Genomic DNA, 27,965 nt, shown 5'->3' on the forward strand with positions numbered 1-27,965 from the left:
AACTCTAATTGAAAGGCCTGAAAGGAAAAATGGGAACATCTCCAGCTGCTCCTAAGGCATAAATGTATCAGTTTGGTCCAGAGACCCCCCTGTAGTTCTGACATAACTTCATTTATCTTAAGAAAATAAGTGAGAACCTATCCACAAATACACATACCAATGTCAGGGTGCTCTGCTATTCTTTACAAAGTGATCTCTCTTCTGCCTTCAGAATCATCACACGATTCAATTTTCTGGCTTTTGAAGATGTTTGGGGAGGTTTGAATAAGGTTCTGTTCCGTTTTTGAGGTTCTGACTGTAGCGTAGTGGAGGGGCAGTGGAAAGCAGAAGCTTAAGAAATGCCTGTGAAGCAATGAGCTTTTTTGGTTTGTTCCTGAAATTCGAATTTGCAGACTTGGACTTTCCAGTATTTTGCAACTTTTCCTGACCTGGATTTATAGTTTAATTTTGACTTAATGTAGTCTCAATGTACTTACAGACATTTTGTTCCTTTTGTTTATTCCTAGCCATGCAAGTTGTTACCGAATGCCAGATTTGGGGACTAGTATTTCCAGTAGCTTCTAATATTGTAGGTTTTAGTTTACTGAAACCTATTGTTACTAACATAGATATACAAGTAAGAAAAATCTCCAACTTTCTCCACCAAGAGGAACTTTCTTCCAGAACCTAACTAATCCCTGAGGTTCTTCCTCATCCATGTTATTGTGAAGTGTAGATAGACTGCCTCACCCTGACTTGAAGTCTGGTCAGTGAACAGTGGCACCAAAGATTCTGGATGCCTTTGGAATGACTCCTCAGCTGGGTGTTCTTCAAAGAAAGTGGTGTCTTGGCTTGCTCCCAGGATCAGGTAGTAGAGTTAACTGGAGTAACACTGCAGAAGCTCTTAGCTTTATCAGTCTAATTTCCTGTGTTGTGGACTACTTAATCAAGCTTTGAAAAAGCCAGAACAAAAGTTCTGCTCAACTCTCTTGAGCTTTTCTTATCTTGAGGACTTTCAAAAAAATAAAAATCCTGTAGGACAGAGTTATCCTGTTGTCGGTAACATTTACAGTAGAGGGTTTGGGATCTGAAAATGCAAATTGCATTCAGTAAAATCATGTTGTATTAGTAGCTCTCTAGAACCACTGTCATCCCAACCTCTGGTGAATATACAGATATATTACATTATGTCTAGGTCTTGTTGACAGGGATTCTATAAATAGGACACCCTCAGAGGATACAAGTTTTTGAGGCTATTGATAATACGATAGCTACCAACCTTTTGGCTCTACTTGTCTAGTGCAGATGTGCACTTATGCAGCATATGCATGTGCCTTCAAATTGCTTATGCTCTTATCAGATAACGAATGACTTTGTTACTAGATAATGAATGATTGTGTTACTAAAATTTCTCACTCTAGTTTTTAGCAGCATCTATTCTATTTACTGCTCTTATCCCATTTATTCAGGATTACCCATCACAAATCATGTATGTTTTATTGGCAGCTAGTACGTGAAAAGACTCAAATCACATTTCCACTGTTTCTGAGAAATTCACACCTTCCTATTTTATTTTACTTCTGGAGAAGGTCTGATGTTGTGTATATACTAGAGTTCTATTAAAAAAGGCTTCTGAATTTGGAGTAGCCCAGGAAATGTACTCTTCCAATGTTGTTGCCGAAACCACACACGCGCAGACGTGAACGATGAAGTCTTTCACACCTATGGTCCACATACATTCTGTTATTGAATTTGGGCCAAGTATTGTATTGGGCAAAGTGTCCTTTAAGAATTCCTACGGCTTTTTGTTTCAAAGACAGATGAGATTTCTGCCTGCATCCGCTCCCAGATGATTTTGACTGTTTACAGTCAAAATCAATTGACCTTCTCATCTATCTTAGAGCCATACTGAATGTTTTTTGAACACCACATTGTTGTCTTGGCATGGTGAAGTGTTTACTCTTCCTCTCATCAGTGTTTAATTTGGGAATATGTGTGCCGTCACAATATGACTACATATGAACAGTATACAGCATCCAATCTTTGTATCTTTCTTTCTGCAGAATTGCTTAGAAAATAAACAAGCTCTTCCTCGCTTCCTTGTCTTCCCAACAGCTGGCATTGCAGTCTTGGTTATTTCCTTTTCTTTTCACTGGCTGAATAAGAGGTGGATTTGTACAAGTGTCAGAGTGAACACCTTTCTTTTGTTTTAAAATTACTAGCCTCTTTCCCAAACATACAGGATATTTAGGCATGTGAGAGAACATTGAGATACTGTTTGCATTTTTTTCAATGAGAAATTCTCACTGTTTTGCATCTCTAAAGCAAATACTTGGCGTATGCTGTAGCTTGGATTTAGGTCAAGAACTGTAACGCCTCAGGCAATTTTAACCTATTGCATTGAATCTGTTAAACAACTGACTAAATTGTACATATCTTTGGTTAATGTGACCCTCAGGTAGTCGATTGGATTGAGCAAACTGGAGCGTGCTGCTAGTTTGCAGACCTGCTCATCTGCCCCAGGGAAGCAGTAAACAAATACTGTGCAGTCAACAAATGAATTAGAGAAATGGACAAATGAATAAGGTAGTGGAGCTTGATCCTGTCTTTAAGGCACAACTTCAGGCCTGTCTTCCTCCCTACTCCCTCTGAACATCCAAAATTAACTAAACTTAGAAATGAAGTCTTATTTTCTTTTCTTATTTTCTTATTGAAAGTTATGTTCTAGTAGATTCGTTTTTTGTATTGTTGTTATACCCTGCCGTTCTGCTTGCCTAGACCTGTTGTATAGTTCTATTACATGTTTGAAAGACAGTGTTTTTTCTCTTCTCCATTTTCTTTACCTGTTCCTTATTTAGCACTGTGCATCTGGTTAGAGGTTACTATTTTATTTTTTTCTTTTCTCTACTGCAGGAACAAGCATTTCATTTCCTTTTTCTGTAACTAAATGGATCTGACTCCACTCTAATAATAATTGATTATGTCTGTCCTTTTAGCTTCCACCTTATTCATTTAAACCGATATTTGAAATTGTAAGATTTACTCAGTAGAAACAGAAAGTATACAATAAAATGAGTAGATCCTCTCTTACAGGTATAAATAATGTCTACTTTGTGCAACACTAAGACTATTCATTTTAATGTGGAACAGAACTTTTTTAAGAACAACATTCTGATTTTTTAGGTGGCTGTCATGATGATATTTAATTATTTTTCAAAATACCTGAAGGATGACGATGTTTCAATTGCTGCTGTATTGTTATGATACTGGGGTTTTATATATTAATCCATGGGAACACTGGGAATGGCTTAAAAATATTGGGCATTGCAGTGTTCTGATTGCAAAAAGACTAACAGGCGTTTTTGTATCATCTGTCAATGAGTTCCAAATTTTAGATCTAGCTCTTGTCCTTGAGGGGAGGGAGGTACTTCAAGGTAGTTTAGACCAGTTTTCATTCACAGTCCTGCACAGCAGAGCAGCTCTTTAAATGAGAGTGTGCTCTGATTGTTTTGTGTACAAATAGAATGGTGCATGTAAATAGTTTGTTCTCAGTGTCTTGCTTTGCTGAATAATGAACACATTGCCTTCTCATCCATCACACATAGTGTTCACATCCAACTTATCTCAGGTATGCAACTGCACATGTAGAAACTCTTGTGGTAGAATTTGAGTGCAGCATCACTCCTTAGAGCACCGGCTTGTACAGCAGAAACTTTTCACTGTAGCATTTTGCTGAGCAGCTGTGCCATAATATATCAAATTAATGGGGCTCCTTTGTTTCTGCTTATTATCACAAGTCTGGAATAAAGACGGGATTGTTTTATTTATTTCGTGCCAGACCAGGCTGCTTCATGATGAAAGGGGAGAATGGGATAAAAAATAAAAATGGGAAGAAAAATAAAGACGGAGGCCACCTTATAAACTAGCAGTCAACAGTAGCAGTTTGGGAGTATTGGCAGTCAGTGTGTAGTGATTACATTCCACATACCAACAGAGTTTGGTCACCTCTGAAAGATCTTAAAGCCTTTTGTTTGCTGTATTTTCTTATTAGTGTAATGTTGGAGTAGTCCTGAAAAAACAGATTGCTCCTTCAGACTGCATGCTGTGCCTCATCTGTATACTTTCTGTTAGGAGTCAAAATGATTATTATGCAGTCTGGTAATTACTTTGCACTTAGGCAAGGGTTTAGTCTAATGGACAAGATAGCCTTCTTTGCATAGCTAGAGCTGGCAAAACTGAGGTAATGCATATCTCCTGTACCTACATCTTAAACTAGTCTTTTGTTGCCTAGTACTAATTAGAATTGAGAAGCTCTAAATCTTGTGTGGATTTTCATACAATTACACCTGGTACTTATTTTTTCCCTAAACCAAAACCCATGAAAATGTAGAATTAATTTGCGGCTCCATTGGAGTTGCAAGTCTGTAGTAAGCTCATTGGGAAGTGACCTGAATTCTGAAAGTGTTCATGAACTATCCAGCAAATTTGGATAGCAGTATGACATTACACGGTAGAAATGTGTTCTGTACTATGCCATTCCTCATCTGCTTTTTTTGAGGAAGGGGTTAGCAATGCTTTTCTGTAGTGAGAGCCTTTATTCCTGAGGGATGAGTGCCTTTTCTCTACTTAAATTAGTGCTTTAGTCTGTATGCAAAATGAGGTGAGAGCACGTATGTAATTTTGCAGGTGTGAAAAGATAATAAGCATATATGAAGCTTCACTAAACTGTCATTAAACATAATTTCATAATGTTGAAATGCTACCTTCATTTGGTGTGATAGTAAAGTACCTCCATTTAAATTCTGTCCTTCCTGCGTGTAACGTGCTGGTGGCTGTTGGTAATCTCTCGTTCTGTGTCTTCTACTCAAGTCCAGGTTTTACCAATCTCCTTGTTGGTGTTTCATCTTCCAGGTCATGCAGATAGTTTAGCAGATTGTTCTTTGATAAATGCTTTTATTCTGGGCATGAACTTGATTAAAATCTTCATCATGTAGAGCTTAAGTAATCTTTGTTTCTCCTTAGTTAATTTGCATAACCTCCCCTTCTGTCTCCCTTACTCAGCACGTTTGAGGTAGGTCGCTGTGCGTTGCCCAGGCATGTCCTAGTGAGCAGTGCATCTAGAGTTTAGCTTCAATATAAGCGTTAATTCACAGAACATCTATCGAAGAGAAACAGATTGGATACTGGCACGTCTTGATAGGCGACCAGATCAAATTAGTTTGCTCCAATCTGTGTAGAAATTTGCTACAGTAAATGGGCTTAAGGAGATCTGAGGAATATCTGGTCCATGTTTGGCATGGACAGAGTGGAAAATGAATCATAGAATGGCTCAGGTTGGAAGGGACTTTAAAGATCACCCAGTTCCAACTCCCCTGCCATAGGCAGGGATGCCGCCCACTAGATCGGGTTGCTCAGGGCTTCATCCAGAATGGTCTTGAACACATCCAGGAATGGGGCAAATGAACTGAAATTTTATTTTTGGGGTGCTAAAAATTCTCAATAGTCCAAAATCAGTTTAATTTTCATCCAGGAGAATAAAGTGTACAGATAAATGTTTTCATGAACTAGTGTTAATTATTCTGGGTGTTAGAACTTCAATACTGTGTACTGAGTTCCAGTGTACTGCATTGTCTTTACTTTTTTTCTCCACTCTGTGGAAAATGTATGTGACTATCCAATATAAATATTTTTTTTAACAATGTGAGAATTATTCTTACAGTGTTTTTCATTAATTGGGCCTTTCCATGTACATCACCTAGATCGCTGGAGTTCAGCTGCATCTTCACTTTTTGTTAGACAACTTCCTTAAGATTCTGTTTAATTTGGTACTTCTGAAAAGCCACAGTGCTTTTCAAAGTCATGATGTCAGTTTAAATCTGTTTTACGTTTTATCAAATATTCCAAATGAGAGACATCTCAACTTGTGCCACTTCGTGATTAAAGTTTTGTTTAATATGGCCTCCACATGCCAATAAACCCATCAAATGGTTGTTACTGGATTGTTGTTACATATTGATAAATGTCTGATTATGGAGATTTCAGAATATTTCTTTTTAAAAACTGTCTTGAAGTACGTGACATTTGAAAAGTAAGATTCCCTATTCCTCATGTTAGATATTTCTCTGTGGTGATAGCTGTTATTAATGCAATCATACTTTATGGAGCTACAGACACAACTTGGTTTTAAAACTGCAGTCATGTAAACATTATTGTCATCAATGATTATTCCTAAGCCTTATGCAAAGAACAGGTTGTTTAAACATTTTGTCAGAATTCAAAGTGTTTACTTCATTTGCAACAAGTTCATATTGCATGTGCAGTAGCCTTACTGTAAAGGTTGAGCCTTTAGATCTTGTTTATCCCTGGATTGATGATTTTGAATGAGGGTTTTGAGGATTTCTGAGGGGTGGTACTTTTTCCTAGCCAAACTAGTCATCAAAAGCACAGGAGCTTGCTCCTTCACCTTTAAAAAAAAAAAAAAAAAGCTTTCAGAAACCGCTTAAATTTGTGTTCTGTCATAATTGAACACAGTCTGAATTCTCACACTTCCCTGTTCAGACTTGCTGCAGTATCTCTTCAGTGATACTTGATTTTTTTCCAAAAATACTGTGTTCCTACTTCATGATTTTGTTTATTTGACAAAGTTCTTTTAAAACGTGTGCATGATGTGATGCTCAGCAGTCCTCATTCTGATTGCAATGCTTTGACTTCTTGGGTTTTATGTGAATTTGCTGAAGTACATTCATACTTCCTTGGTTTTTAATTACTCTTTTTTATGTGCTGAAAATAAACCTGTAACATCCTGTTGTGGACTTTGGATTAGAACCAGTGCTAAAAAGAAAGTTTAACGGGTGTTCTTTTGAAGGAAAAAAAATAAAATAAAGACTGCTACAAGATAAGAACATCTGCAGAAATTGATACTCATCTGACCTAAGGGACTTCACTGGGGAGTCAGCACTATTAACACATTTTTATACTTACTGAAAGAACTTTAAATAGTCTAGGAGTTTGTTTTGTATCTTTATACCTAATGCAAATGCTTCACAGGTTTCGTGTATTGGGGAGGAAAAAGGAAATATATTTTAACACCTTCTTTCCTGAGTATATCATATTGGAAAGATTTTAATGACATAAAAACATTCATTTATTTTTATTTTTGATTACACTAAGTCACCAGAGTCTTTTTAAATGATTGAAGATACTAGTGGCTCTAATGATTCTGCTGCTTTAAAAAATAAAGGGTCCTGGGCCTCAAGACAAACACCATATAAGTTAAATAAGATCTTTTAGTACTTGTAACAACATCAGTTTAAAGTGTTGTTTCTAGTAAGATTAAAATCGAAAATGCTGATGGTTGGTATAAATATCTAGTCTGTTTAGCTGTTGCTGTGCCATGTAAGGGTGTTGTTAGTAACACAGCCTTTCAGTTACTGCGATGACCATGTACTTGTGTGGGAACTCAATGTAAAGTCTGCTCGGTAAATAGCTGTATTTTGTAAATCTCCTTTCATCTACAGCAGTCAAATCAAGCCTGAGCAAGCATGATTATTATTGACACAATTTTACTTCCATAGTGATTAGCATTTTACAGACAGGTTCTTAATATAGCACCATTTCAATTTGATGGAATATCACCCAGTAATACCCTAACTATATACATCCCATTACATTTTTATAAATTATGGATTTAGATAAAGTTTGAGCTTTAATTACGTGCTGTAGGTAAAAATAGTAAGAAGCAGAACTGAAAATGGAGCTGATAAATTTCTTCAACACAATCCTCCTTACTTGCTCCAGTGTTCTGCAAATGAAAGAGGTTTAAGGATATAATTCCTATTATTCGTTATCTTTTAATTGGGTGAAGGTACACATTAATAAGTGTAGTCATCTGTTCACATTTAGTTAAATGAGTGAAGCTGCTTATTGCCATTGGCAAAAATGTAGTCCAATACTTAGGTATTTTAATAGTTAAATATTAGTTTTACAATCATTCCAGTTAGCATGAGAAACTCCTAGTTATTATGATTAAATGACAAAAAAGAAGTGGTAGAAATTTTTGTTAGTGATGTTTCCAGTGAGAAATCAGTGATCTGACAAGATTCTGCTGGGTCATGCCCGGGCAAGTAACTATTACTCTATAAGCACTATTCCATAAGACTACTTAAAAATTAAAAAAAAAAAAAAAAAAAAAAGACTGAGACAGTGTAGGATTTCTCTTTCCATGGTAGATTTCTAAGTAACAATTCAAATGAATTTAATGAAGGGATGGTTAAACAGAATGCTGAAAATTTGGTGAGACTTCATAAAGCCCTGTGTTAACTGAAGGAGAGATTTGGGTATAAATGAGCAGAGCCTAGAAACCCTCTGGTATGTATAGCATGTTCCTTTTTTGGTCTGGCAGGTTGTTCAGTGAACTATGCAGTGACAAAACTAAGATGCACAGAAGGATTTATGAAATGGCTCTGGTAGGATTTTTGGGCTTCAGAATTTTCAAGTCGTGAAGGTTACGTTGGTGGTTAGACTACTAGAGTTGACTGCATGGCATATGGTACCAGTACATGGTCCCTTCTGTGACTTTCAGAAAACCTGGGTTCACCCACATAGTTTTAGACTTGTAATTGAAGAACTCTGATTAGGAGTCTAGTCATTCTAACCTCCCTGTATGAACAAAAGGGATATCTCCAGATTGCTTTTTCAGATTTTACAAAAAATGAGTTTTGTCTAGAGAAGTTTTGGATGCCCCATCCCTGGAAGCGTTTATGGCCAGACTGGATGGGGCTTTGAGCAACCTGGTCTAGTGGGAGGTGTCCCTGCCCATAGCAGGGGGGTTGGAATTAAGTGTTCTTTAAGGTCCCTTCCAACCCAATCCACTCTTATGTTTCTATGAAAATTAAGTCCTTGATTGTCAGTTTGTATGGTCATAGAATCATAGAATATGTTGCTTGTATGTATGTGTACAAGCATATACATGTATGTATTTACATATGTTTTATTTATATGTATACAGTGGACAATAGGTGCCTAATACCTTATAGAGAATTTATGCTTTCGCTTCTCTTTGTTCACTTCCCCTTTTTATAAAACTAAGATGGAAAAAAATGGATGGATAAAGTTGGAGACCAATTAGGTTTTCCTTCTTATTTCCTCTTTAGTATGACAGGCGGGTTCTGATCCATTGGCTGTCTCCCGAATAAGAGAGATTCTTTGTGTTAGAGGAAATTATAGTGATGTTAAAAAAAAAAAAAAAAAGCCACATCTGCAGAAAATGTGTTGTTTTTAATTACTGTCAACTCATTTAATCTGTGCTTCCTGTCACCCACTTCTTTTTCCATTTATATGTGCGAGGGAAACACAAAACTCTAAAATGATGAAAATAAGAAACCTCTCTTTCTGGACATTGCATTTAAAAGCAAACACTAGTGAAAAGTTGGAACAAGTTCTGGCATGTAATTTGACGGCTGTTGTTGCTGCTGAGTATAGAACACTTGATTTATACACGTATCAGATATGCAAGCAATACTCTTGTATTTCAGTGGAACAATTTTGTAACTCACAGAACAGTGCATATGCTCGTAGTACAGTTTTGTAATGTATGTAATAATCTAGTTCCTCTGAATATCATCAGAACCCTGAATTTTGTATTGATCAACAAGTAGTTGAACATGCTCATTAGATTTATAGTTTGCACATTATGGCTAACCCAGCGTGCTGTGACCAATTTAGAGCATCTGTTTCATGGAGAACCCAATTATTCTAGTTTTATTAATTTGACCGTTTTAATTATAGTTATTTTATGCTGGTTTTAATAGTTTTACAGTGCTCTAACTCCTAAAATGTTTAAATTTAGTGGCATAAAGTACATATCCATGACCAATTCTAATAATCTTAGTTAGATATGCTTTATTAACTTCACTCCTAATCATTGAAGTGACAGTTACTAGAGAGGAGACATTCAGGTGCCTAACCACAGATGTATCTTAAGATGTCAAAGTAGCATTCTATCTGAGACCACCTAGACCTTTATAATTTTTAAATTTACTTGTATGGCTTTTCAGAATATGTATTTGTTGGTAGTTAAGGTAAAACCAGAAAACTATTTTATGATCTTAATATTTCTTATCCATCACCATTTCTTGCTGTGATAAGTTATAAATTATTTGGTATTTCCTTGCAGAGATGCTAGTGCTTATTTAAGTAAACAGCTCAATAAGCTATAAGCCATATTTCATATATGATACGAAGGCATTGTCTGTCTAGAAAATGAATTATCTAATGTGGTAGCAGAAAGGATTGTCATGTTTTTCTGTCCTGATTAGAGTTTTGTTGTTCCATGAAGAGCCATATTCCTTTGCCATGAGCCAGAAAAAATATTTTTTTACAGTTCATGTTACTGTTTACTATACAAGGCGATTAATACTGCATCACAGCATGTTCCTACTTGGAATCTGATATGTACTGCATTTCTTGTATAACGTAGTTTAATCTAGGTATAGGTATAAGCCAGTATATAGTTAGCATTTGTAATAATACAAATAAATTTGCCTAATTAGATCAAAAAGTTGATTCTTGGATGAACTCAATTTTTGCATGGAAGTGGATATTCAAAATATTGAAAATAAAATTTCTAATATGGAGAGTTTCTTTTACTTTCTGAGTCTGAATGGATGTAAAATAGGCCAGCAGGGATTTCATCGATGTGTTTTAAAATTTGTGAAAGAAGCAACAGTGAAAAACCTTTCACTTGAATTTAAAAGGAAATATTCAGTGAAGTGAATATAAAAGAGCTCTGTGAGACATGGAGGAAATGGGAACCGGTGTGCACTGCTTCTGATGCCACACCTTACACCGGGGAACCAGAGGAAGCCATTTGTACTCGAAATAAACCCGCTTCTGGTTGGATGAAAGAAGCTGGTTAAATGAGCCGTGCTGTACAGGAGCCGTACCGAAGGCTCAGGATGTGTTGCTGTGTGTGGGTGATATTTATCTTGCAGCTATGTAAGGCAAGAATGCTAGTCACGAGTCAGAGTCCCATTGAGAAAGGAATAGTATCACTAAAGAGGGAAAAGGTTGGATTTTTTTGGCTGAGGATCCAGGAATAAGTTTGATCACATGGTGACAATTTCAAGATCTGTCTGTAAAACATACCTCTTAAGATGAGAGGACATACCTCTCATCATACCTCTAAACATGCCTCTAAAAGCAGTCTTGAGTGATCTTGGTTCTAGAAAATGAAAAGAAAGCAGGAAGTCTTTGTGCTGTGCAAAACATTTCACTGTTATGGTAGGGTAGAGGGAAGTGCGAACATTTCACTTCTTACAAAGTGCTAGCTTTGTCAGGCATTTATAGTTATTTTCCTCACTTCTTACAAAGTGCTAGCTTTGTTAGGCATTTATTTTCCTGCTGTGTTGCAAGCTCAAAATGCAGCTGTTCACAATAATATGCATTTATACTGTTAAGTATATTTTCCTGCAAAGTCATTATAATTGAAGAATGTGGATAAATGATGTCTTACAGTACTGTCTCCTGCAGGAGGGAGATGCTGGCTTTTATGTGCCCTGCATATAGGTTTGGTATGGCCATGGAAGTCTTATGAAAGGCCACCAGGAGCACCAACTGTGGCTGTTTGGTTCCTTTGCTTTTAAGAAAGGAATTGTCATTTGTTTTCTTTGAAGAAGGATTTATTTTTTTCATGTGCTTGTGAAAATACAGGTTTTAAAAATAATTAGAAAGCCTTGTGGAAATAAAAATGTGTATGTGTATAGAGAGCATATTTAGGTAATTTTAAGAAAAAGTGAACTTAAAGTTACTACTATGGAGAACATTTTACCTGAGTTTTAAGCATATTAATCCCTCTCTTCCTCTGTGTTCCTCTAATTCCATATATGATTCAAGCATAGGACTGCTACATATGTATAATGATATCATTATCTAGATGAGGATACTATCCTGTATGTAAAGGAGAAGAAATTAGAATGAAATCTTAACTTCATCTTTATAGTAACTTCATCAGAGGTGTTTCATTCATCTATAATATCTGCTTTCCAACGCTCAAACTAGAAAAGAGTAAGAAAAACCAAAGATATGGTGTGTGTGTGTGTAAGTGTGATGTACTACTAAAGAAACAGAGAAAAGATTTTTGGTTTTAAAGTTTTGTTTCTAAATCACATTTTGAATTGTCTTCATATTTTCCATCAACCAGGTTTTCTTTCTCACGTTAATTCTCAGCACTGGTTTTACAGTTCTGTCTTTAGGGTTTGATGATGTTGGATTTGTTTCACTTGCTTCTAACTTTGGTGATTACAGAATGGAGGTTTTCAGATTTATAATCTTAATTCTTAAGATTCTTTATTCTTAATTTTCAGATTATGATTTTAATTCTTGGATTTCCTGTTTTCTGAATGCCTGTTTTGTGATCTTGTTTTGCTGCCATGTGGGTGCAGAGCAGTTCACACAGTGTTCATTTCATTTTGCCTTAGATTGTTGGTTGCCAAGTCAGAAGAGAGCCACCTATGTCTACTGAACGGTACACTCGTTGGATCAATAATCTGACTGAAGAACAGCTTCTTACACAGGTATTCTTATTTCAGCTGTGACTGAAATTATGGCAGAAAAATACAGCGAGAGGTTTATTTCGTTATTTATTTTTTGTTGTTCATTAGCAACGCTTGATAGTTTACCAAGATAATCAGTTTTTTATAATTTAAATGCTAGACTTTTAAGTAAGAGAAATGTTTCTGGTACATATGATCACTATGTAATGATGACTTCACACTAAGTGAGATTGAAGCTTTCAATTTGAGGTTCAGAGTGAGCCTCACTTTTCTCACTGCTGTCTGTGGTTAAACATATATATTCATGTTCTAATAATTAGTTTAGGGTGTTCATTTTAAAATATATTTAAATACAAAAATTAAAAAAATTATATCTTTCTTTAGAAGAATTTTTTTTTCTCCGTGGGGTTTAGGTACTGACTACTTCTTTATCATTTTAAGTATTTCTAGAGATCATTTCAAAATAGCGGTTCTTCAGGCATTAAACATAGTGCTCATTGTACATGCTTCTAAGTAAGATGCATCTTGTACGACCGAAGATGACAGTTTTGGCATAAAGAAAGGTTGTTTCGTTAGGCAGGCAGCCAATGCTGAACTAAAAGAGACTTTGGCAAAAACAAGTTAAACTGAAGAAATCAATCCAGCTTGTGGAGGAATGTGTGTGCTGAGTATTATAAGAAATCTAATGGATGGTTAGAAGAAAACATCCCAGCAGGCATTATGATTCAAGTATTTGGGATTGGGTTATGTGATGCTATGGTAGGAAGACATTTGCTTTTGATTTTCCTGGATTTAAGTGGCTGAAAAGATTAACGTATCCATGTTTGTTAGACTTCATTGTAAACTGTGTTGTGTTCCCCATTACCATAGCCCCCAAAGACATACTCAAAGGCTCTGGTATGGTTGTTGTAACACAAGAAGTAATCTGTAGACCTTGTTTTAACATCAGCAGTTGTATTATGGTTCTCTGTAATTCACCAAATGAAAGTAGTTACAGGAAAACTTACCCAGTGGAATATTTGGAATTGCCTTTGGGCAATTAGAAAAGATTATAGGTTTAAAACCATGAATTTATCTGACAGTGGTATCTGGATACACAGTAATAGCACATCACTATATTGTTGAAGGGAAGACAAAGAAACACTAGAGTATGCAATGTAGAAGCTTGTCCTACACAATTTTATGTGTTTATCTATCTTGAAATGGCCACTGGATGGAGCCTTTAATGAATTAAGCCAGAAATTTAAAAAAAGTACCCTAATTTTGAGATTACTTAGAGTCCAGTCAGTTGAGGGGTGCAAAATGAAAACTAGTTTTAAGATGGGGTTGCAAGTTGTCTGGAAGAAATTTTCTGGTGTACTGCTTCTGATAGCAAGGTATAAATTCAGTGACCTGGGAATTCCTGTGCAGTCTTATGTGCCTCCAAATATCTCTTGAAGACTTAACCAAACAACATGTGCAATCCATTATTTTTATGTATGATTTAGATTCACACATTTTACAACTAGATAAGGAATTTTGGAAAATATATTGGGACAGAAACTAGAAGGCTGCATAACAGAACATGCTACTTCTTGACAGATTTCTAAACAAGATGAGATTTGTATAATCACTCTGTTTATGTGTTCCTTTTTTGTATTTGAACCTGTTACCTGTTCTCCACCAGATTTAACATAGAGTTCCTCAAAGACTGTAGGTTTCTCAAAATTTTATGGAAGTGCAAAGCTAAATAGATGAAACTCTACTGCAGCAGCTAGAATTCGTATATTAAGCACCACAGAATCCACCTGGACAGAGAATTTAGGTGCTCGGTTATAAGACAAGCTTCAGCTGCAACCCATAATCAACTGTGATGCAAGTCTATATGAAGCTTGGCTTTCCTAATTCTGGTGCTAAAAGAACTGCTTGATTTCCAGAGCAGTACATGTTGGCATGTCTCTTCTCCTGCTGCAGTATCCATTCTTCTGATCAAAAATTCAGGTAGGGATGTAATTATTTTGCTTTTTCTTGACTTAAAGTATAGGTAGGTGGAGGAACTGGGAGTAAAAACTACTTCAGCTGTTCTCTAATGATCAGGATATGAAACAACTGTGTAAGGTTAGGCCTGTGAGGGGGTTGCTCCCTTCATCCTGATAAACCATACATTTAATTTTGGGTTTGCTTTTAAAACCTTTTTTCAGGAAATAAGTCCCGAGAAAACTCTCATGATGGGCCTCTGCTGAGGGATTTGTAGAATCCATGGGAGGAGCAGTCCTTCAGGGAATTTGGGAAAATTGGCTTTAATTTACAGCATATTGTCTCCAGCAGTTTCCTGTAGTGAAAGAATGTTCAGCTTTTTTTAGCCGTGTCTGTACTCAGTGCCCAGCTTTTTTTTTGCAGTTACTTCTGTTGCATTTCTGTATCATGTACGTGGAAATTATTTGTGCTGTAAATTAGGAAACAGTGACCATTAAGAAAAAAAAGCAGCTGTCAAGATCATGTAATCCCCTATCATAATATTTATGTTATTAATAATATCATGTAGCATTTGATTGCTTTACTAGGCAGTGACTGAAGTCCAGTTTGAAAGAGGTGGGTGGCAACAGATGTTTTGTTAGGTGGTTGAATGGCTTCATATGCTGTGGTGCTGGCTGCTGGTTTTATATTGCTTGAGTCAATACCAGATTTTTGGATCGAATGTCTATACCCTGTCCTCATGCTGAGATCATTCAATGCAAAATGCTTCTAGCATTTTAACTTTTCTCTTCCCTTAGCCATGGCCTCTTGATGCTTACTCATCCATTAAATGTTTCTCTAAACAATTATACTGTAACATTCCAAAGATACTTTATGGTATGCGTGAAATTTCAGAATATATACCCCAGAGAGTGTGGGGGCGAATAAAAGAGTACAAAGAGAACACACTAATGTGAAGGCTACTTTTTAAAAGATTAATATTTGCTTTTTAAGGCTATCTTCTGCATGAATTATGAGCAATTAAAGCATACTTTTGCACATATATTAATATAAGCCTTAAAATACACAGATACATATATTGATTGACTTGGTATTTTTCTGGTTTTCTGGCCTATAGACCAGAAAGAAATATTTCCTACAGCCCCAGGAAAAAAAAAAAAAGGTTTAATTGTTTGGTAATTCTTTAGTGATAGGTACAGAAAGAAAATAAGCAAACAAATATAGATAAATGACTGATTGGATGTTGAAGTAAGTGGAAAAAATACAGATTAAATCTAATCCTACAGGATGTTAGAGTCTGAAATGTGCTTGAAGTTTGATCATGCCCTTGTACACTGGAAATTTTACTGTACTGTGTAAGTAAAAACGTCTAAATGGCTTTAACGTTGGATTAATTGCACAAATATTTATACAAGTAGTTTTTAAGGTTTGTTGCTGACTGTAAGTAACATAGCCAAGTTCACATCCATGTCTGTTAAGTCACTATTTAGGTTAGGTTAATCTCACGGGCAGCCTGTGTAGTATTGTGTTCAGCCTGAAGCATAATTCCATCTGACCTGCCTTTTTTTCCTACCCCCCAAAGACAAAAACTCTCTGTTTTCTTATGGTTGTTGTTTACTTAGAAGCAGCCAGTGAGCTTTGTTTGGTATGTGAAGAAACTCTTGCAAATCAGAGTGGGCTCCCTGGCTGATAAGACTGGACTGTCATAATTTAGAAAGGTAACAGACCAAAACGTTGTGATTCTGTATGGCTGTTGTCCACTGTAGCATGTCTGTGTTGCTTCCTGATCCATAGGCACATTGCACATTGTCTTAGAGCTCTTTGTATAGAATAGGTCTGGAAGTTTTCACAGCTGATTTGTAGCTCTTACCAATAATCTCTCTAGGCCACCTGATAGAAGAATAATACATGTATTTAACCTATTAGAGTTCCATAATGATCACTTTTTATGCTATTACAGGTGGTTATTTAGCTAATAGGCTTAAAAGCTGTGCTTCCCAACTTATGAAGTGTTCCTATTTTAGAATTTTAATTAATGTTAAATAAAAGTTCACACTACAAATCAGGATTTACTACACATATACTCAGTTGGGAAATAGATCCAGCTTTTTGGCTGAGCGGATCACGTAGTATGTTCTAAAGGACCATATATCAGGAGCTTTTCCTGAGCACACGGCAGACCTTTTCCATAAATTCCATACACTCAGTATTGCATTGTCTTAGTACATCTCAGCAAGCATCTTCTTACAGTTTTCAAGGAGAGTGGGTGGTCGTGGCTGGCAGAAAAAACTCGTGCACCTTACTCCCTGTCTGCCTGGAAGACAGAGCTGCTGGGAGTAGGTTGAGTCATTGCAGTCCTTCTCAGGAAGCAGACAGGTGAGTAGGGGTGCTGTGTGCTGCACGGGCAGAAAGCCCAAAGTGATGGGAGGGAGCTGCACTGCCCTGATAAGGTTCTGCAGCCAAATGGAAGCTGGTACTAACCAGAACAACTCTCTTGGTCTGCTGCACAGTCCCAAAGAGGTAGACAAAGCTGGTCAGAGCAGATTGCAAGCAGGATGCATTTTCCAGACGGGCCACAGATTGAATGTTTCTGGCTTGGAGCATCCATTTTCTTCACCTGCAGACCAGAAAATTCTGACTTTGTAAGTGCTGGGCTTAGTTGTCAGTATGTCAGAACTGAAATACCAATTGAGATTGCAGTCTGAAAGTCGGTGTATGCAATGCTTCTTGTCCACTGACATTGGTAAAGGCTGGAGGCGGGCAGAGAGTAAGACTTTCCTACTCTGAAGAATGAATAAAACATGAAAAGGATGATTGATTCCCCCACCCCCCTTTGCATTTGTATAGCTCATTTGTATTTGTTGTCTTTTGATCAAAAGACACTCAACGCTTTCTTGGGCACTTTTTTTTTTGGTCACAGTTTCCTCTTCCTTCATCTGTTTCATCTAAAAATAGCAAAGTCCCTGATGTTTTTCTACTGAGTGATAAAACCTAAATTACAAACTGGTTAAATACAGTAGACTGCATTAGTTTCTGTGGGATTAAGCATATACCATATAAGAAAAAAAAAAGCTGCTTCCTTTTGTGGTTGATCCTTTTTCCCCTCCAAAGGAGAACAAAACAAAGTTGCACAAGCTAGTCAATGTTTATATTTGTGTTAGAAAATGCATGTCAAAGGGGCTCATGAAGTTTTAGAAAGTTTAATGAGAAGTGGCTTACCCACATCTGTGAACTCAAAGCACAATTAGAACTTCCCAGTGTGGCTTTATGTAAAGGCATCTCAGGGTCAAATATTTCTGAACTTTCAGAAACAGGTTTGCAGTAGTTCAAAACTATACAGATTTTGCATTGTATTAGCAATTTTGCATGAGTTTAAAGGCATACTGCAGAGGATAGTGTTAAAATAGTTGTATTTTTCTTCTCATGTTTTGTTTGATGATTTGCATGCATGATTGTGGTTTATAATATATGGCAATACATGAATGCAATAGAGGCATTATAATATAAAAGTAACTTGCAGTACAGTCCTAGAGCATGGTGGATACTTGAATGACAAAAAAAGCATGACTTGCCTTTGGATGTTCAGGTTAAGAAGGTAAAAAAAAGAGTTGATTTGAACTATAATTAGTACCCAGTGATGATCTTGCCCTGTATTTTAATTATACCAATATGTAATGTGGCATGTTTGCATCCTAAAAAACAGTTTTTATAAAATGCTTGATGGACATGTAACGGCAAATGTAAAGGAAAACTGTCAAGGATTAACTTTTTGGGAATGTATAATTTCTTTTCAAAGCTATAATTGACATCCATGTCTCCTCAGTGCTTCTGAAAATTAATTTGATAAATACTGCAATGAGTTAAAATAAAATTAAGGCTTGTTTATTAATGTAGGTCTGCACTTAGGGATGTGGATGAAACCGACTAATAGCTACCAGCTTCTGAATGCTATATTTATTCTTGTTTGATCTTCCATATTTATCCTGTCGATATGTTAGATTACAAATAAATAGTCTTTAAGCTTCACTTTGGGCTTTTATGTCATTGCCTTTTCTAGTTTAAGGGATCTTTACTTTTGTCTAACAGATGAGGGACAAAAAACAGTTGTTTTAAAATGATATTTAAAAGTTTGAAATGACTAATCTTTTTTTTTTAATTTCAAAACGAAAGTCTACTCCCAATACAAAAGTTTCCAACTAATTTAGTGTTGTTTATTTTTCAATTAGTTCTCCATATGTGAGAACACAGAGCAGATACACCCTTAACTTCCTGTGATTTTGGTTCTTTGAGTTGGAAAATCAAAGTGCTGATTCCACAAAAATGGAAACATTTTTAGTATGGCTTTTAGAGTAATAAAAATAATTGATTCCAAGCATATATTTTTATTGTAATGCAGCTCCCTCTTATAGCCTTATATATATAGGAAAAAAAATATTTATTTCTTCTCTTGCAAGCAGGCACTGAATGGTTTCTCACCTTTCAAAACCTGTGACAGAGCACAAGTTAAGAACGCTTTACTTATTATTAGAAAATAACATGCTGTTTTTGGTCTCAGCTTTCAGTGCTAAAAGTATTGGGCAGGATTTTCAGCAGAGCTTGGTAATATTTGGAGTAACTGGAGTGGGTGGGGGTGTGAAAGCATCACTTCCCGTGTTGGATGGTAGATCAAATGGCTGGTTTGACCTATCACAGTCAAGATTCTGTTTCTTAATACTAATTATACTGGCTTTGCTCTGCCATGTTTAACATTTGTCTCAACAGCAATTCTTGCTTTTTTTTTTTTTTTTTTTTTTCCTAATAAAGGAAGTTGAATTTAAAAAGAAATATAACAATATAACGCAACATATCCTTTTCCATTAATGATATATGTTGCACTTATGTTTGGGGTTTTATCTTCCTGTGTCACTAAGAAAGCATATTTTCTTCTAGTCTAACAGTTTTCGAGTATAAGGATCCAGATTTAATGATCTTTTCAATTTTTGTACTTTTTTTTTTGTTAGCACAAGCATGACCCTTGACTGGGACAAGGGATTTTTATTTTGTTTGTACAGCCTTGGCCAAATGGGCTGTGATTAGAAGTTCTTGAGGTTGAAGTTATTCAAATAAAAAAAATAATAGGCAGCTTTTCAGGGTGTTAGCTTAGATCAGCCATAACCGAACAATATGTCCTTTGTCATACAGAATAGATACTCGTCTATTCATTTGTGCCAATTACATGATCTTAGGGATGATTAGCATATATCTAGTTCCTCAAGACGTAGGGGAGTTGTGTATGCAGCTCACATTTTGAGAACTAGAATGATCACATGTAAAGGAGGTGGAGCAGGCATGTGCTTTGTGGTTAGCAGAAGGATAGTCAAGCACTGGCCCGAACGGAAATCTGAGCGGTTGCAGTGCATGGGGTGTATAACAAGGAAGGAAACGGTCTTGCATCTGGCTTCTAGTGTAACTGTTGGTCCTTTGCCACCTCTCTGGATGTGTTGGTTTCTATGATGTGGGTGGATTTAACCTTTTGCATCACTTGCAATGACTCTTCTTACAGCACAGAAAGAGGCAGTAGAGGAAAAACGTATGCCTGGCAGCTTTATACCTTTCACGTTAAAAGCATCACACCTTAATGAAATTAGGAAATCCAATGCTGTTGCTAAATAAGCTGTGATGTCGTAGTAATGCAAATTATAGTGATTTTCAGAGCTACCAAATTAGAAAAAGCAAAATGTTGCCAGACTTTTTTAATTAGATGAATTTGAAGAATTTTTTCCAATATTGTCCATGCCTTTATGCTCTTGAGCCTATTGCTGAATTCTTTCAGAATACGCATTATATGTATCTGCCAACACAAAGGATAGGTGTTCAGAAAGTTTGTACAATAAAAGGAATTATTATTTTCAGGAGTATAATTTCTTAACATGCCAGGAGGACTATATTTATTTGGGGTAATTCTTTGCATACGTGTACTCTAATAATGTCAGAATGAAATAAATGTAGTGATGAACATATACATCTCAGGATTATGATAATTTTACACACGGTTGGAGTCAAATTAAGACAAACCCTTGCTGTTTAAATAACGATGATGGAAATTTTACTTAAAGCATTTTTTTTAATTGTTATAATTTCGGAGAGTTTATTCTACCACTAAGGACAAAGTAAGTGTGCTGTCTACGCATTTAGCTTCTTAAACTTGTTAGCTTGTAGAGATTTTAATGTTAGATCTATCTAACTAGGGATTTGATACCAGAATATACTACTAAAAGCTCTTAGGTGGGTTCACTTATATAAAAGCAATTTGCATCAGCATAGCTCATAATTACATCTTGATTGCCTAGGACCTGTGTGAAATAGTACCCATATACAAATGCAACCCAGTCTCTAGTAGAGAGTTGCACTGATACAATTATACTAAAATAAGTACAAGAAGTCACTGTAGCATAGCTATTTGTTATGTGAATGTATTTCTGCCTCATGTAGCCTGTTGGATTGATGCTATAGTGCAAGAGCTTTAAATTGTTGTTTTAATGTTTTTTTTTTTTTTAATCTCCATATCTAGTTCGTATCTTACTGTGTAATTATATAAGACAAAATAGTGATTTCTGGGAATTTAAGTCCTAAACAGAGCAGAGTGACTCTTAATGTGGATACCCTTATTTAACACTGCAACGTGTTACTAAAGCTCCTTCTGCAGCCACTTTGTGCAAACAGCCTTCTGTACTAGATTTGCATGGTGTGCCTCTTTTCCTTTTTTTTATCTTATCTCATGTTCATGTTCTTTATTTTCTCCCTCTGTCATTCCCTGTCCTTCTTAAGCACCTCGTGTAACAAAACTGTAAAATTTCTAGGGCAAAAGCCATCTCCTTGTTCTATGTTAAAAGTTGGCAGAATAGTGTCTGAATTAGTGCTGTTATCATGTAATAGCAGTACCCGTTATTGTTCTGCCTTCATGAAGGTGAGCAGTGGGGAATATCTTATTTAATTTAAAAGCTGAATTTTTAAAGGCCTTAATTGAAATTTACATACATTCCAGACTTTCATTTGCCACAAACAGCTGAGTTTCTGTAATTTTGGGAGACTTCTGGGCTGTTTGACCAGGTCTCATCCTCTGTTTTGTTTTGTATGTTCTGAAGCGATTCACTGTTTTCCGCTGCAGGCTTTTGTAATTGGTTGTTATGGCTGTGACAGCATTCAGCAGCTTACACTCTCCCACTTCATTCTCAGTTTCAGCTCTTCCCTCAAAGGATTTTGTCTTTCTCGGATGCTGTACAAAAGAGTTACAAGTTCACTATGTGCTTGATTACCCATTCATTTTCCAAGAAGCAAATAACTTTATCATTTATTTATTATGAATTACAAATATAACCACCCATGCAAGAAAGTTGCAGATTTAATAACCTTATTTATATTCAGGAGAAAATAGTACAGTATCCATGAATCACTCTGTTTATTGAGTTTCCATAGGTATGTCCGAGTCTCAGGGAAAAAAAGGTGAATTGGTCATCGAGTTGGTAACTGCATTTAAACAGAATTTAATGCTTCTGAGAGAAACCAGACTCTACAAGTCTTCCCGTGTAGTGGACAGATCCATGCTGAGCAGTGCTAAACTAACATGTGCTCGTACACGTTGACACACTTCATTTAGCGTGCTGCCAGGCCAGAAAGGCAATACTGAACCCAAGCTAACAAGAAATGATCTTACTGTCACAGCACTTACGTCCTGGAAGTTGCAGGGAGATTCTCAGCCCTATTATAATAGCGAACAAGAAAGGGTGGTAAAGAATTCATTAGAGTGGACCTGAATACAGTGTATGCTTCAAGCAAGACTCTACAAGGACCATATTTAGCTTTATGCTTCTCATCTTTCTTTTCTTTCTGTGCGTTTCCTGTGTATTTAAAATAAAGGAGAAGGGATTTCTATTTTGTTTTGTCCCATACGCAGCCAATAGTCTACCTATGTTGTGCATAGGAGTCAGTCAAGAAAGCACATCTCACTATTATCTTTTTTACCTGGGCCTTTTCCATGCCTTTCCTAATGGCACTTTTCTTAAATAAATAAATAAAAACCTGTGATTATGGAAGGAAAACAGAATAGAAACAGTTAGATGCAAACACTCGATGTTCTTAGAACCCCCGATGGCTTGCTTGAAAGAGGAGGAAAATTAAGTTCTCAAGTGACAGTGCTGTTAAGCTGTTCTCAAATATTTCAACTAAAACTCAAATTGTGTTGAACATCCTCACTGATACATCTAAATCCTCAATTCTACAGCAGTGACACATAGAGTTTGTTGTACTTGGCACGAATTGATCAGGTAGACAGAGAAATCACAGCTGCTTCTCCTGGAGGCAGCAATTGTGGAGCCCACTGCAGTGGGCTTCTGCTCCACTTCGTGCAGTATTTAACCATGATATATGATCTCAACTGCCAACGTTTATCTGGCCACATGAATTTAAAAGCCGGCAGCCAGCAATGTTAGCATTCCCTACCTACTCTGAGTCGCGTTTCAATGGCATCTTTCAGAAGAATGTAACTCTTAACCTGCGAACAGAACAGGCTCTCTCTTCATCTCAGTGTCCGATTACACATATGTTTAAAAAAACCCAACAACAACAACAACAAAACCTTTGGAGTCAGTAGGAGAGCAATTTTTTGTGTGTCATAAAATTATTCATAGATCTGCAGAGCAGATGTTGACGATTACAAAGAGAACAGAGGCCGGTCTGTGGTCAGCCAGCAAGCTCCATTTCACGTGGGTAGATCAAGGCTCAAGACAGCAACTATTTCCTGTCAGCATGCTGGGCGTCAGCGATAGCAGTTTTTGTGGGCTCTAGCCCAGTTACATTATACAAAGTCACTTTTGTGAGGCCTTGCTTCGGCCTCTCTGCTGAAAGAATAATGGCAGTAGAGGGCTCAGCATTCGGTTTTGTGAGGTCTATTGATATAAAATTGCAAGTTGAAAACTTGTTATGGATTTTATGGTTTTCTGTGAGATGCTTGCCTCGTTCTCTCAGAAAGTGCAGAACAGCTGACCCTTTCTTTTACTGCAGTAATCACCAGTGGCATGTTTCACATCTTAATTGTTTGAGCTTGAACCATAGTTAAAGCACAGCCTCCCAAAATTTTAATGTATTTTTATTGATTAACTTAAGTGGTAGCTAGTTCCTGCAGATGAATAGTGATGAATTAATATCATTTTGCTTTCAGGGCAATTTTCTTTAAAATTGTTGGGGCTGCAGGTGGCCCAGGGCACCTCCTCTGCTGATGGCACTGTTTGGCATGCTAATATAAACAGGAATTTCACAGTAATTAAAAGAAATTTAACTGTAGCTCATTTTGTCTCAAACAGAATGGGTTTGCTGAAGTAACGATAATGCAGATGCTATGTCCAATGAATTCTCATTTTCCTCTTTGTTGGTAGAGCTGTATAAATAAGCATGTGTCAATGGGGAAAAAATAATTAATTCTTCTGCAAATAAACCATTTTGATCTTCAGGTTTAACAAGTACAGGGAGAGATGGAGGAAGCACCCCTTACCCTTTTGGGTAGAGGGAAGAGGGCAATGAGCTTAGGGAAGGAAGGAGATAACCTTGTAGATGTGGTGGTTATTCAGGCTCAGAAAGACAACTGGAAATGGAAACAATTTTCTGGTGTCCTGTCATATTTAAAATTCACTCTTTTGTGGCTTTTATAATAAAGCCTTTGCCAGGAAATGTGGGAATGTTGATGTCAAGTTCTAATAATCGGGTCTGTCACCTTGCCATTTTTGCAGTAGAGGATGCTTCTGGATACAAATAGAACATCAAAAACTAACAAAAACAACACAGAAATACTTTTTAAATAGCTGAAACAAAATCTATAGTAAATACAGTTTGTTATTCAGAAACATTCTGGATAACAATAAGAAATTATCTATTTTCTGTCCTACAGAGCACAGCACATTTTTCCATGTTTAGCAAGAAGAGCACCTCTGATAAGGATCTACCATGTTCTATGTGACTCAAATCCTGGGTTGCTTGGGCTTTTTCCATCAACTATGCAACACGAGTAATTTTAGAATGAAGAGGAAGGAAGAAATTACATGCCTCAGTAGCAAGCATGTTTTCTCTAATACTTTAGTTTCAAGTTCTGTATTGCAGGTAGGTGAAGTCCCAAGACTCCTTTTTATAGCAGGATTCCAGGTGCAAGCAGCTATACGTAGCGTGCAAGTCAACATTCTTTGAAGGAAAATGATAGTATAGCCTGAGTCTGAATGGCAAATTGCTGTTGTTATAGGGCTTGTTGAGAATAAGCAATGCTGAAACATAAAAATCTGCAGGCTGACAGAGGCAGGTACACCTGCTGCGTGAATGGAAGCACCGTGCAGCCACATGGCTGCAGCTGGACCACACACCAGTGCTGGAGGAGCTCATCAGTGCTGGGGGCGCTTGTTTGTCCACGTGGGACAGGGCAGTGCCATTCCTGGCCCTCTGAAGGCAGAACGCAGAATACAGAAGTATTAGGAGTGAGTTTCCCATAACTCCACTGTATAAACACAAATCTATACCAGTCTACATATTTAGAATTTGTCATGCTGAGGTATTCACCTGCAAATTAACTGTGCGTTGTTTCATATGGATAAGATACAGATCGCCAAATGTTAGGTCAAATTGCGTAGTATAATACCAAAAGGTAAGTGCTCTGGTGAGCATGGAAGTGAAGGCAGTATTTAGTTAGAAACTTGTTAAGGACAATAGCTGTTGCTTTTCTCACTACAGTATACGTTATGAGATCACAGTGTCATCTACTTTCTCTAGATTAATTTCTAGACTATGCCATATAGGATATTATATTGACAGGCAATAGTAGCTTGGGGGGAGTATTAATAGGGAAAGTTGAATGAGGTTGTTTTTTGTTTTTCTGGTAAGACCAGGAGAGTTTAAAAATAGAGACCAAGGTCTTTCATTTTAGGCTACTGGTTTTTGTTTTTTGTTTTTTGTTTTTTTAATTGACAGCAATTTTTGGACTTCCACTTAACCCACACATTTGAGTGTCACTGTTAAGCTGGGACGAGCTTTCTTTGAATTACACAGTTTGTGATTTTGGATAGGAAATTATACACCGTTTTTTTTCCTATGTCTCAGAACAGATTACAGTTGGTAAACTAAATGACAGTATTGAATCACATATTTTGTAATAGAGGTGATACAATTAAGGATATTAAAATCCTGGAAGAAGGTGAACATTTAAAAGGTACTTAGCTTTTATTTTTGCCAGCAGCGAAGTTTTAAAATGAAGATTGCCCCAAAATTTTGCTTGTATATAGTGGTGATTGGTTACACTTTCTAGAACTTAAATAGTAGGACTGTCAAGGTACTAGGACTGATGGTTATTGATTTATGTGACTATGTTTGAGGATTGTAGGAAGAGAAAAAAGTTGTATTTGGGGGGTGGTTCTGGTTTTGGGCTGTGTGTGTTTAGTTAGTTGGGGAAGGAAGGTAATATTGACTCAGGGTAGTATATTTGGTCAAGTCCGAAACCTGAAGTTACAGACCAAATGACAAGCTAAATAGTTATTTTGTGGAAGGCAGACTGATATTCAGGCTTTGTGACAGTGGGACTTGTTCGTAGAACTTCTGATAAACAGCCTGAAGTTCCGTCTTTTCTCAGTTTTCACCTTTTGAGAGAGCTTTCTAAACACAAATAATAAATTTTAGAGGGAAATTATTATTATTTCTAAAACTGCTGCATATTTCTGCTACTGATTCACATATTCTGAATGTGTTTGAATTTCCATTCATTATTTGCTTGAGATATTTAGTTAATTTTTTACTGGTGACTTGAAGGGTGATTGTAGAAATGTTACCTGTCACCAACAGCAGCAAACAGAATGGTTCTTAGTTTGTTTACTGTCTGATTGTAGAGATAATAAAAATAAGTTTTTGACTTTTGTAACTTTTGTCAAACCTCTTCTTAAGACAAAAAAGACGTTTATACATTGCCTATGTGAAAACTCAAGGTTTGCTTCACTAACTATGAGTTATTGTGTGTGAACAATTGGGAAACAAAAGTAGGTTGTCTGCCTTACTCAGGATCATTTTCCATAATTGTCCTCTAGAATGTATTTTCATTGTGTCTGTCTGAATTCGAGGTATTTTCATCAAGGAGTTACGCCACTTGTCCCCTAATAATCATCTGAGAAAATAAGAATGTTAACAAGATAGTGTTAGAGGTATGTAGTTCTTTGAGAAACAGAGCAATGTAATTTTATCAGAATCTGAGTTTTATGAGTTGTACAGGCAAGTCTGAAAATGAAGAATATGCAGTCATTATTGTAGCTTTCCTCTGAAAGGCATGAACTACTTCAGTAATGTTAGTGCAGACCTTTGTGGCAGGAGGAGGGTGAGGGAATCATTCTAACAATGCTGAAAAAATGCTTCCACTTCTGCTAAAAGCAAGGATGCTGTGCCTTAGCCATAATCATGAATAAGCCATGGAATTGCCTTATGTGCTATGATGGGCCAATGTGTATGTCTACTATACAGAATTAAACACTTTTATTTTAAAGCTATCGATTGTCAGGGAAGTACAAATGAGGAGAGATCTGTGTTGCATACATACGTGTCCACAGTCTTTGTGTGCAAATCTTATGCCAGGTCAGTATAGTGTTTTTACATACATATGCAAATAGACAACATGATTTTATGTATTTATATATATATATATACACAAATATAAAACATGATTTCATACATTTTGACTAGAAGCTTACTTTCATTCATTTTGTTTCCTTTTTATTCATTCTTGTTCATTCATTTTATTAACAAACATGTATGCTAAACGCAGCATTATAATGTTTTTGAGCACTCTTGCAGGCCTAGCACATTAATTTCAAATACGTCCTGATAGCTATGCTTGTAGCATTGTGAAAACCTGATTATTTTTTTTAACTTTAGAAAATTGGTAAATGTCACTTTTAAGCCTTACTTTTGTAATTTATCTCAAGCACTGCTACTTGTACTTTGCCCTTGTTCTTTCTACTTATGCAGGTTTGAAGCTTCTGAATCTGATCTTTTTACTGGAGACACGTAAATTTTAATGGAAATTTGTATGTACGTGTCTGCTAGGAAAAGATGGAGAGAATGTGCCTGTGAAAGATGAAGGACTGCCAAATAAGCCTACCAAACTGAGAACTGGAAAAAATGTGATTTTCCAAGTAAACTAGAGGTTTATCAATGAGGAAGAAAGCAAGCTAGCTTGAGTATTTTGCACAGCTGTTTCAGCTGAGATATTTTTTCATGTGATACTACATAATAATTTGATGCCAAAAGTAATACATAAATGTAGTTTTTATTTTGAATTTGTGGCATACGTAAAATTGGTTTCATATGGTCAAAAGCTTCTGCTTTTCAAAACAAAATAACCAATAGTTTGCATCTTGCATTTGCAAAATACTGCAGCTAAGTTTCCTGAGTCGCCCAGTAAACATGAGACTTCTCTCATCATAAATC

General features: G+C 36.4%; 1 protein-coding gene across 3 annotated transcripts in view; it reads left to right on the plus strand.

Moving 5' to 3' along the window:
• B3GNTL1 (UDP-GlcNAc:betaGal beta-1,3-N-acetylglucosaminyltransferase like 1) overlaps window positions 1-27,965 on the plus strand; it is a 124,182-nt gene that overhangs the window by 22,597 nt on the left and 73,620 nt on the right. For all 3 annotated transcript variants that reach the window (XM_082774795.1, XM_082774794.1, XM_082774793.1), the window contains exon 6: window positions 12,456-12,551. In XM_082774795.1, the coding sequence (XP_082630921.1) occupies window positions 12,456-12,551 (96 nt within the window). The remainder of the gene's footprint in view (window positions 1-12,455; window positions 12,552-27,965) is intronic.

Source organism: Aythya marila (genome assembly GCF_965140915.1).
Source record: "Aythya marila genome assembly, chromosome: 18".
Lineage (NCBI taxonomy): Eukaryota > Metazoa > Chordata > Aves > Anseriformes > Anatidae > Aythya > Aythya marila.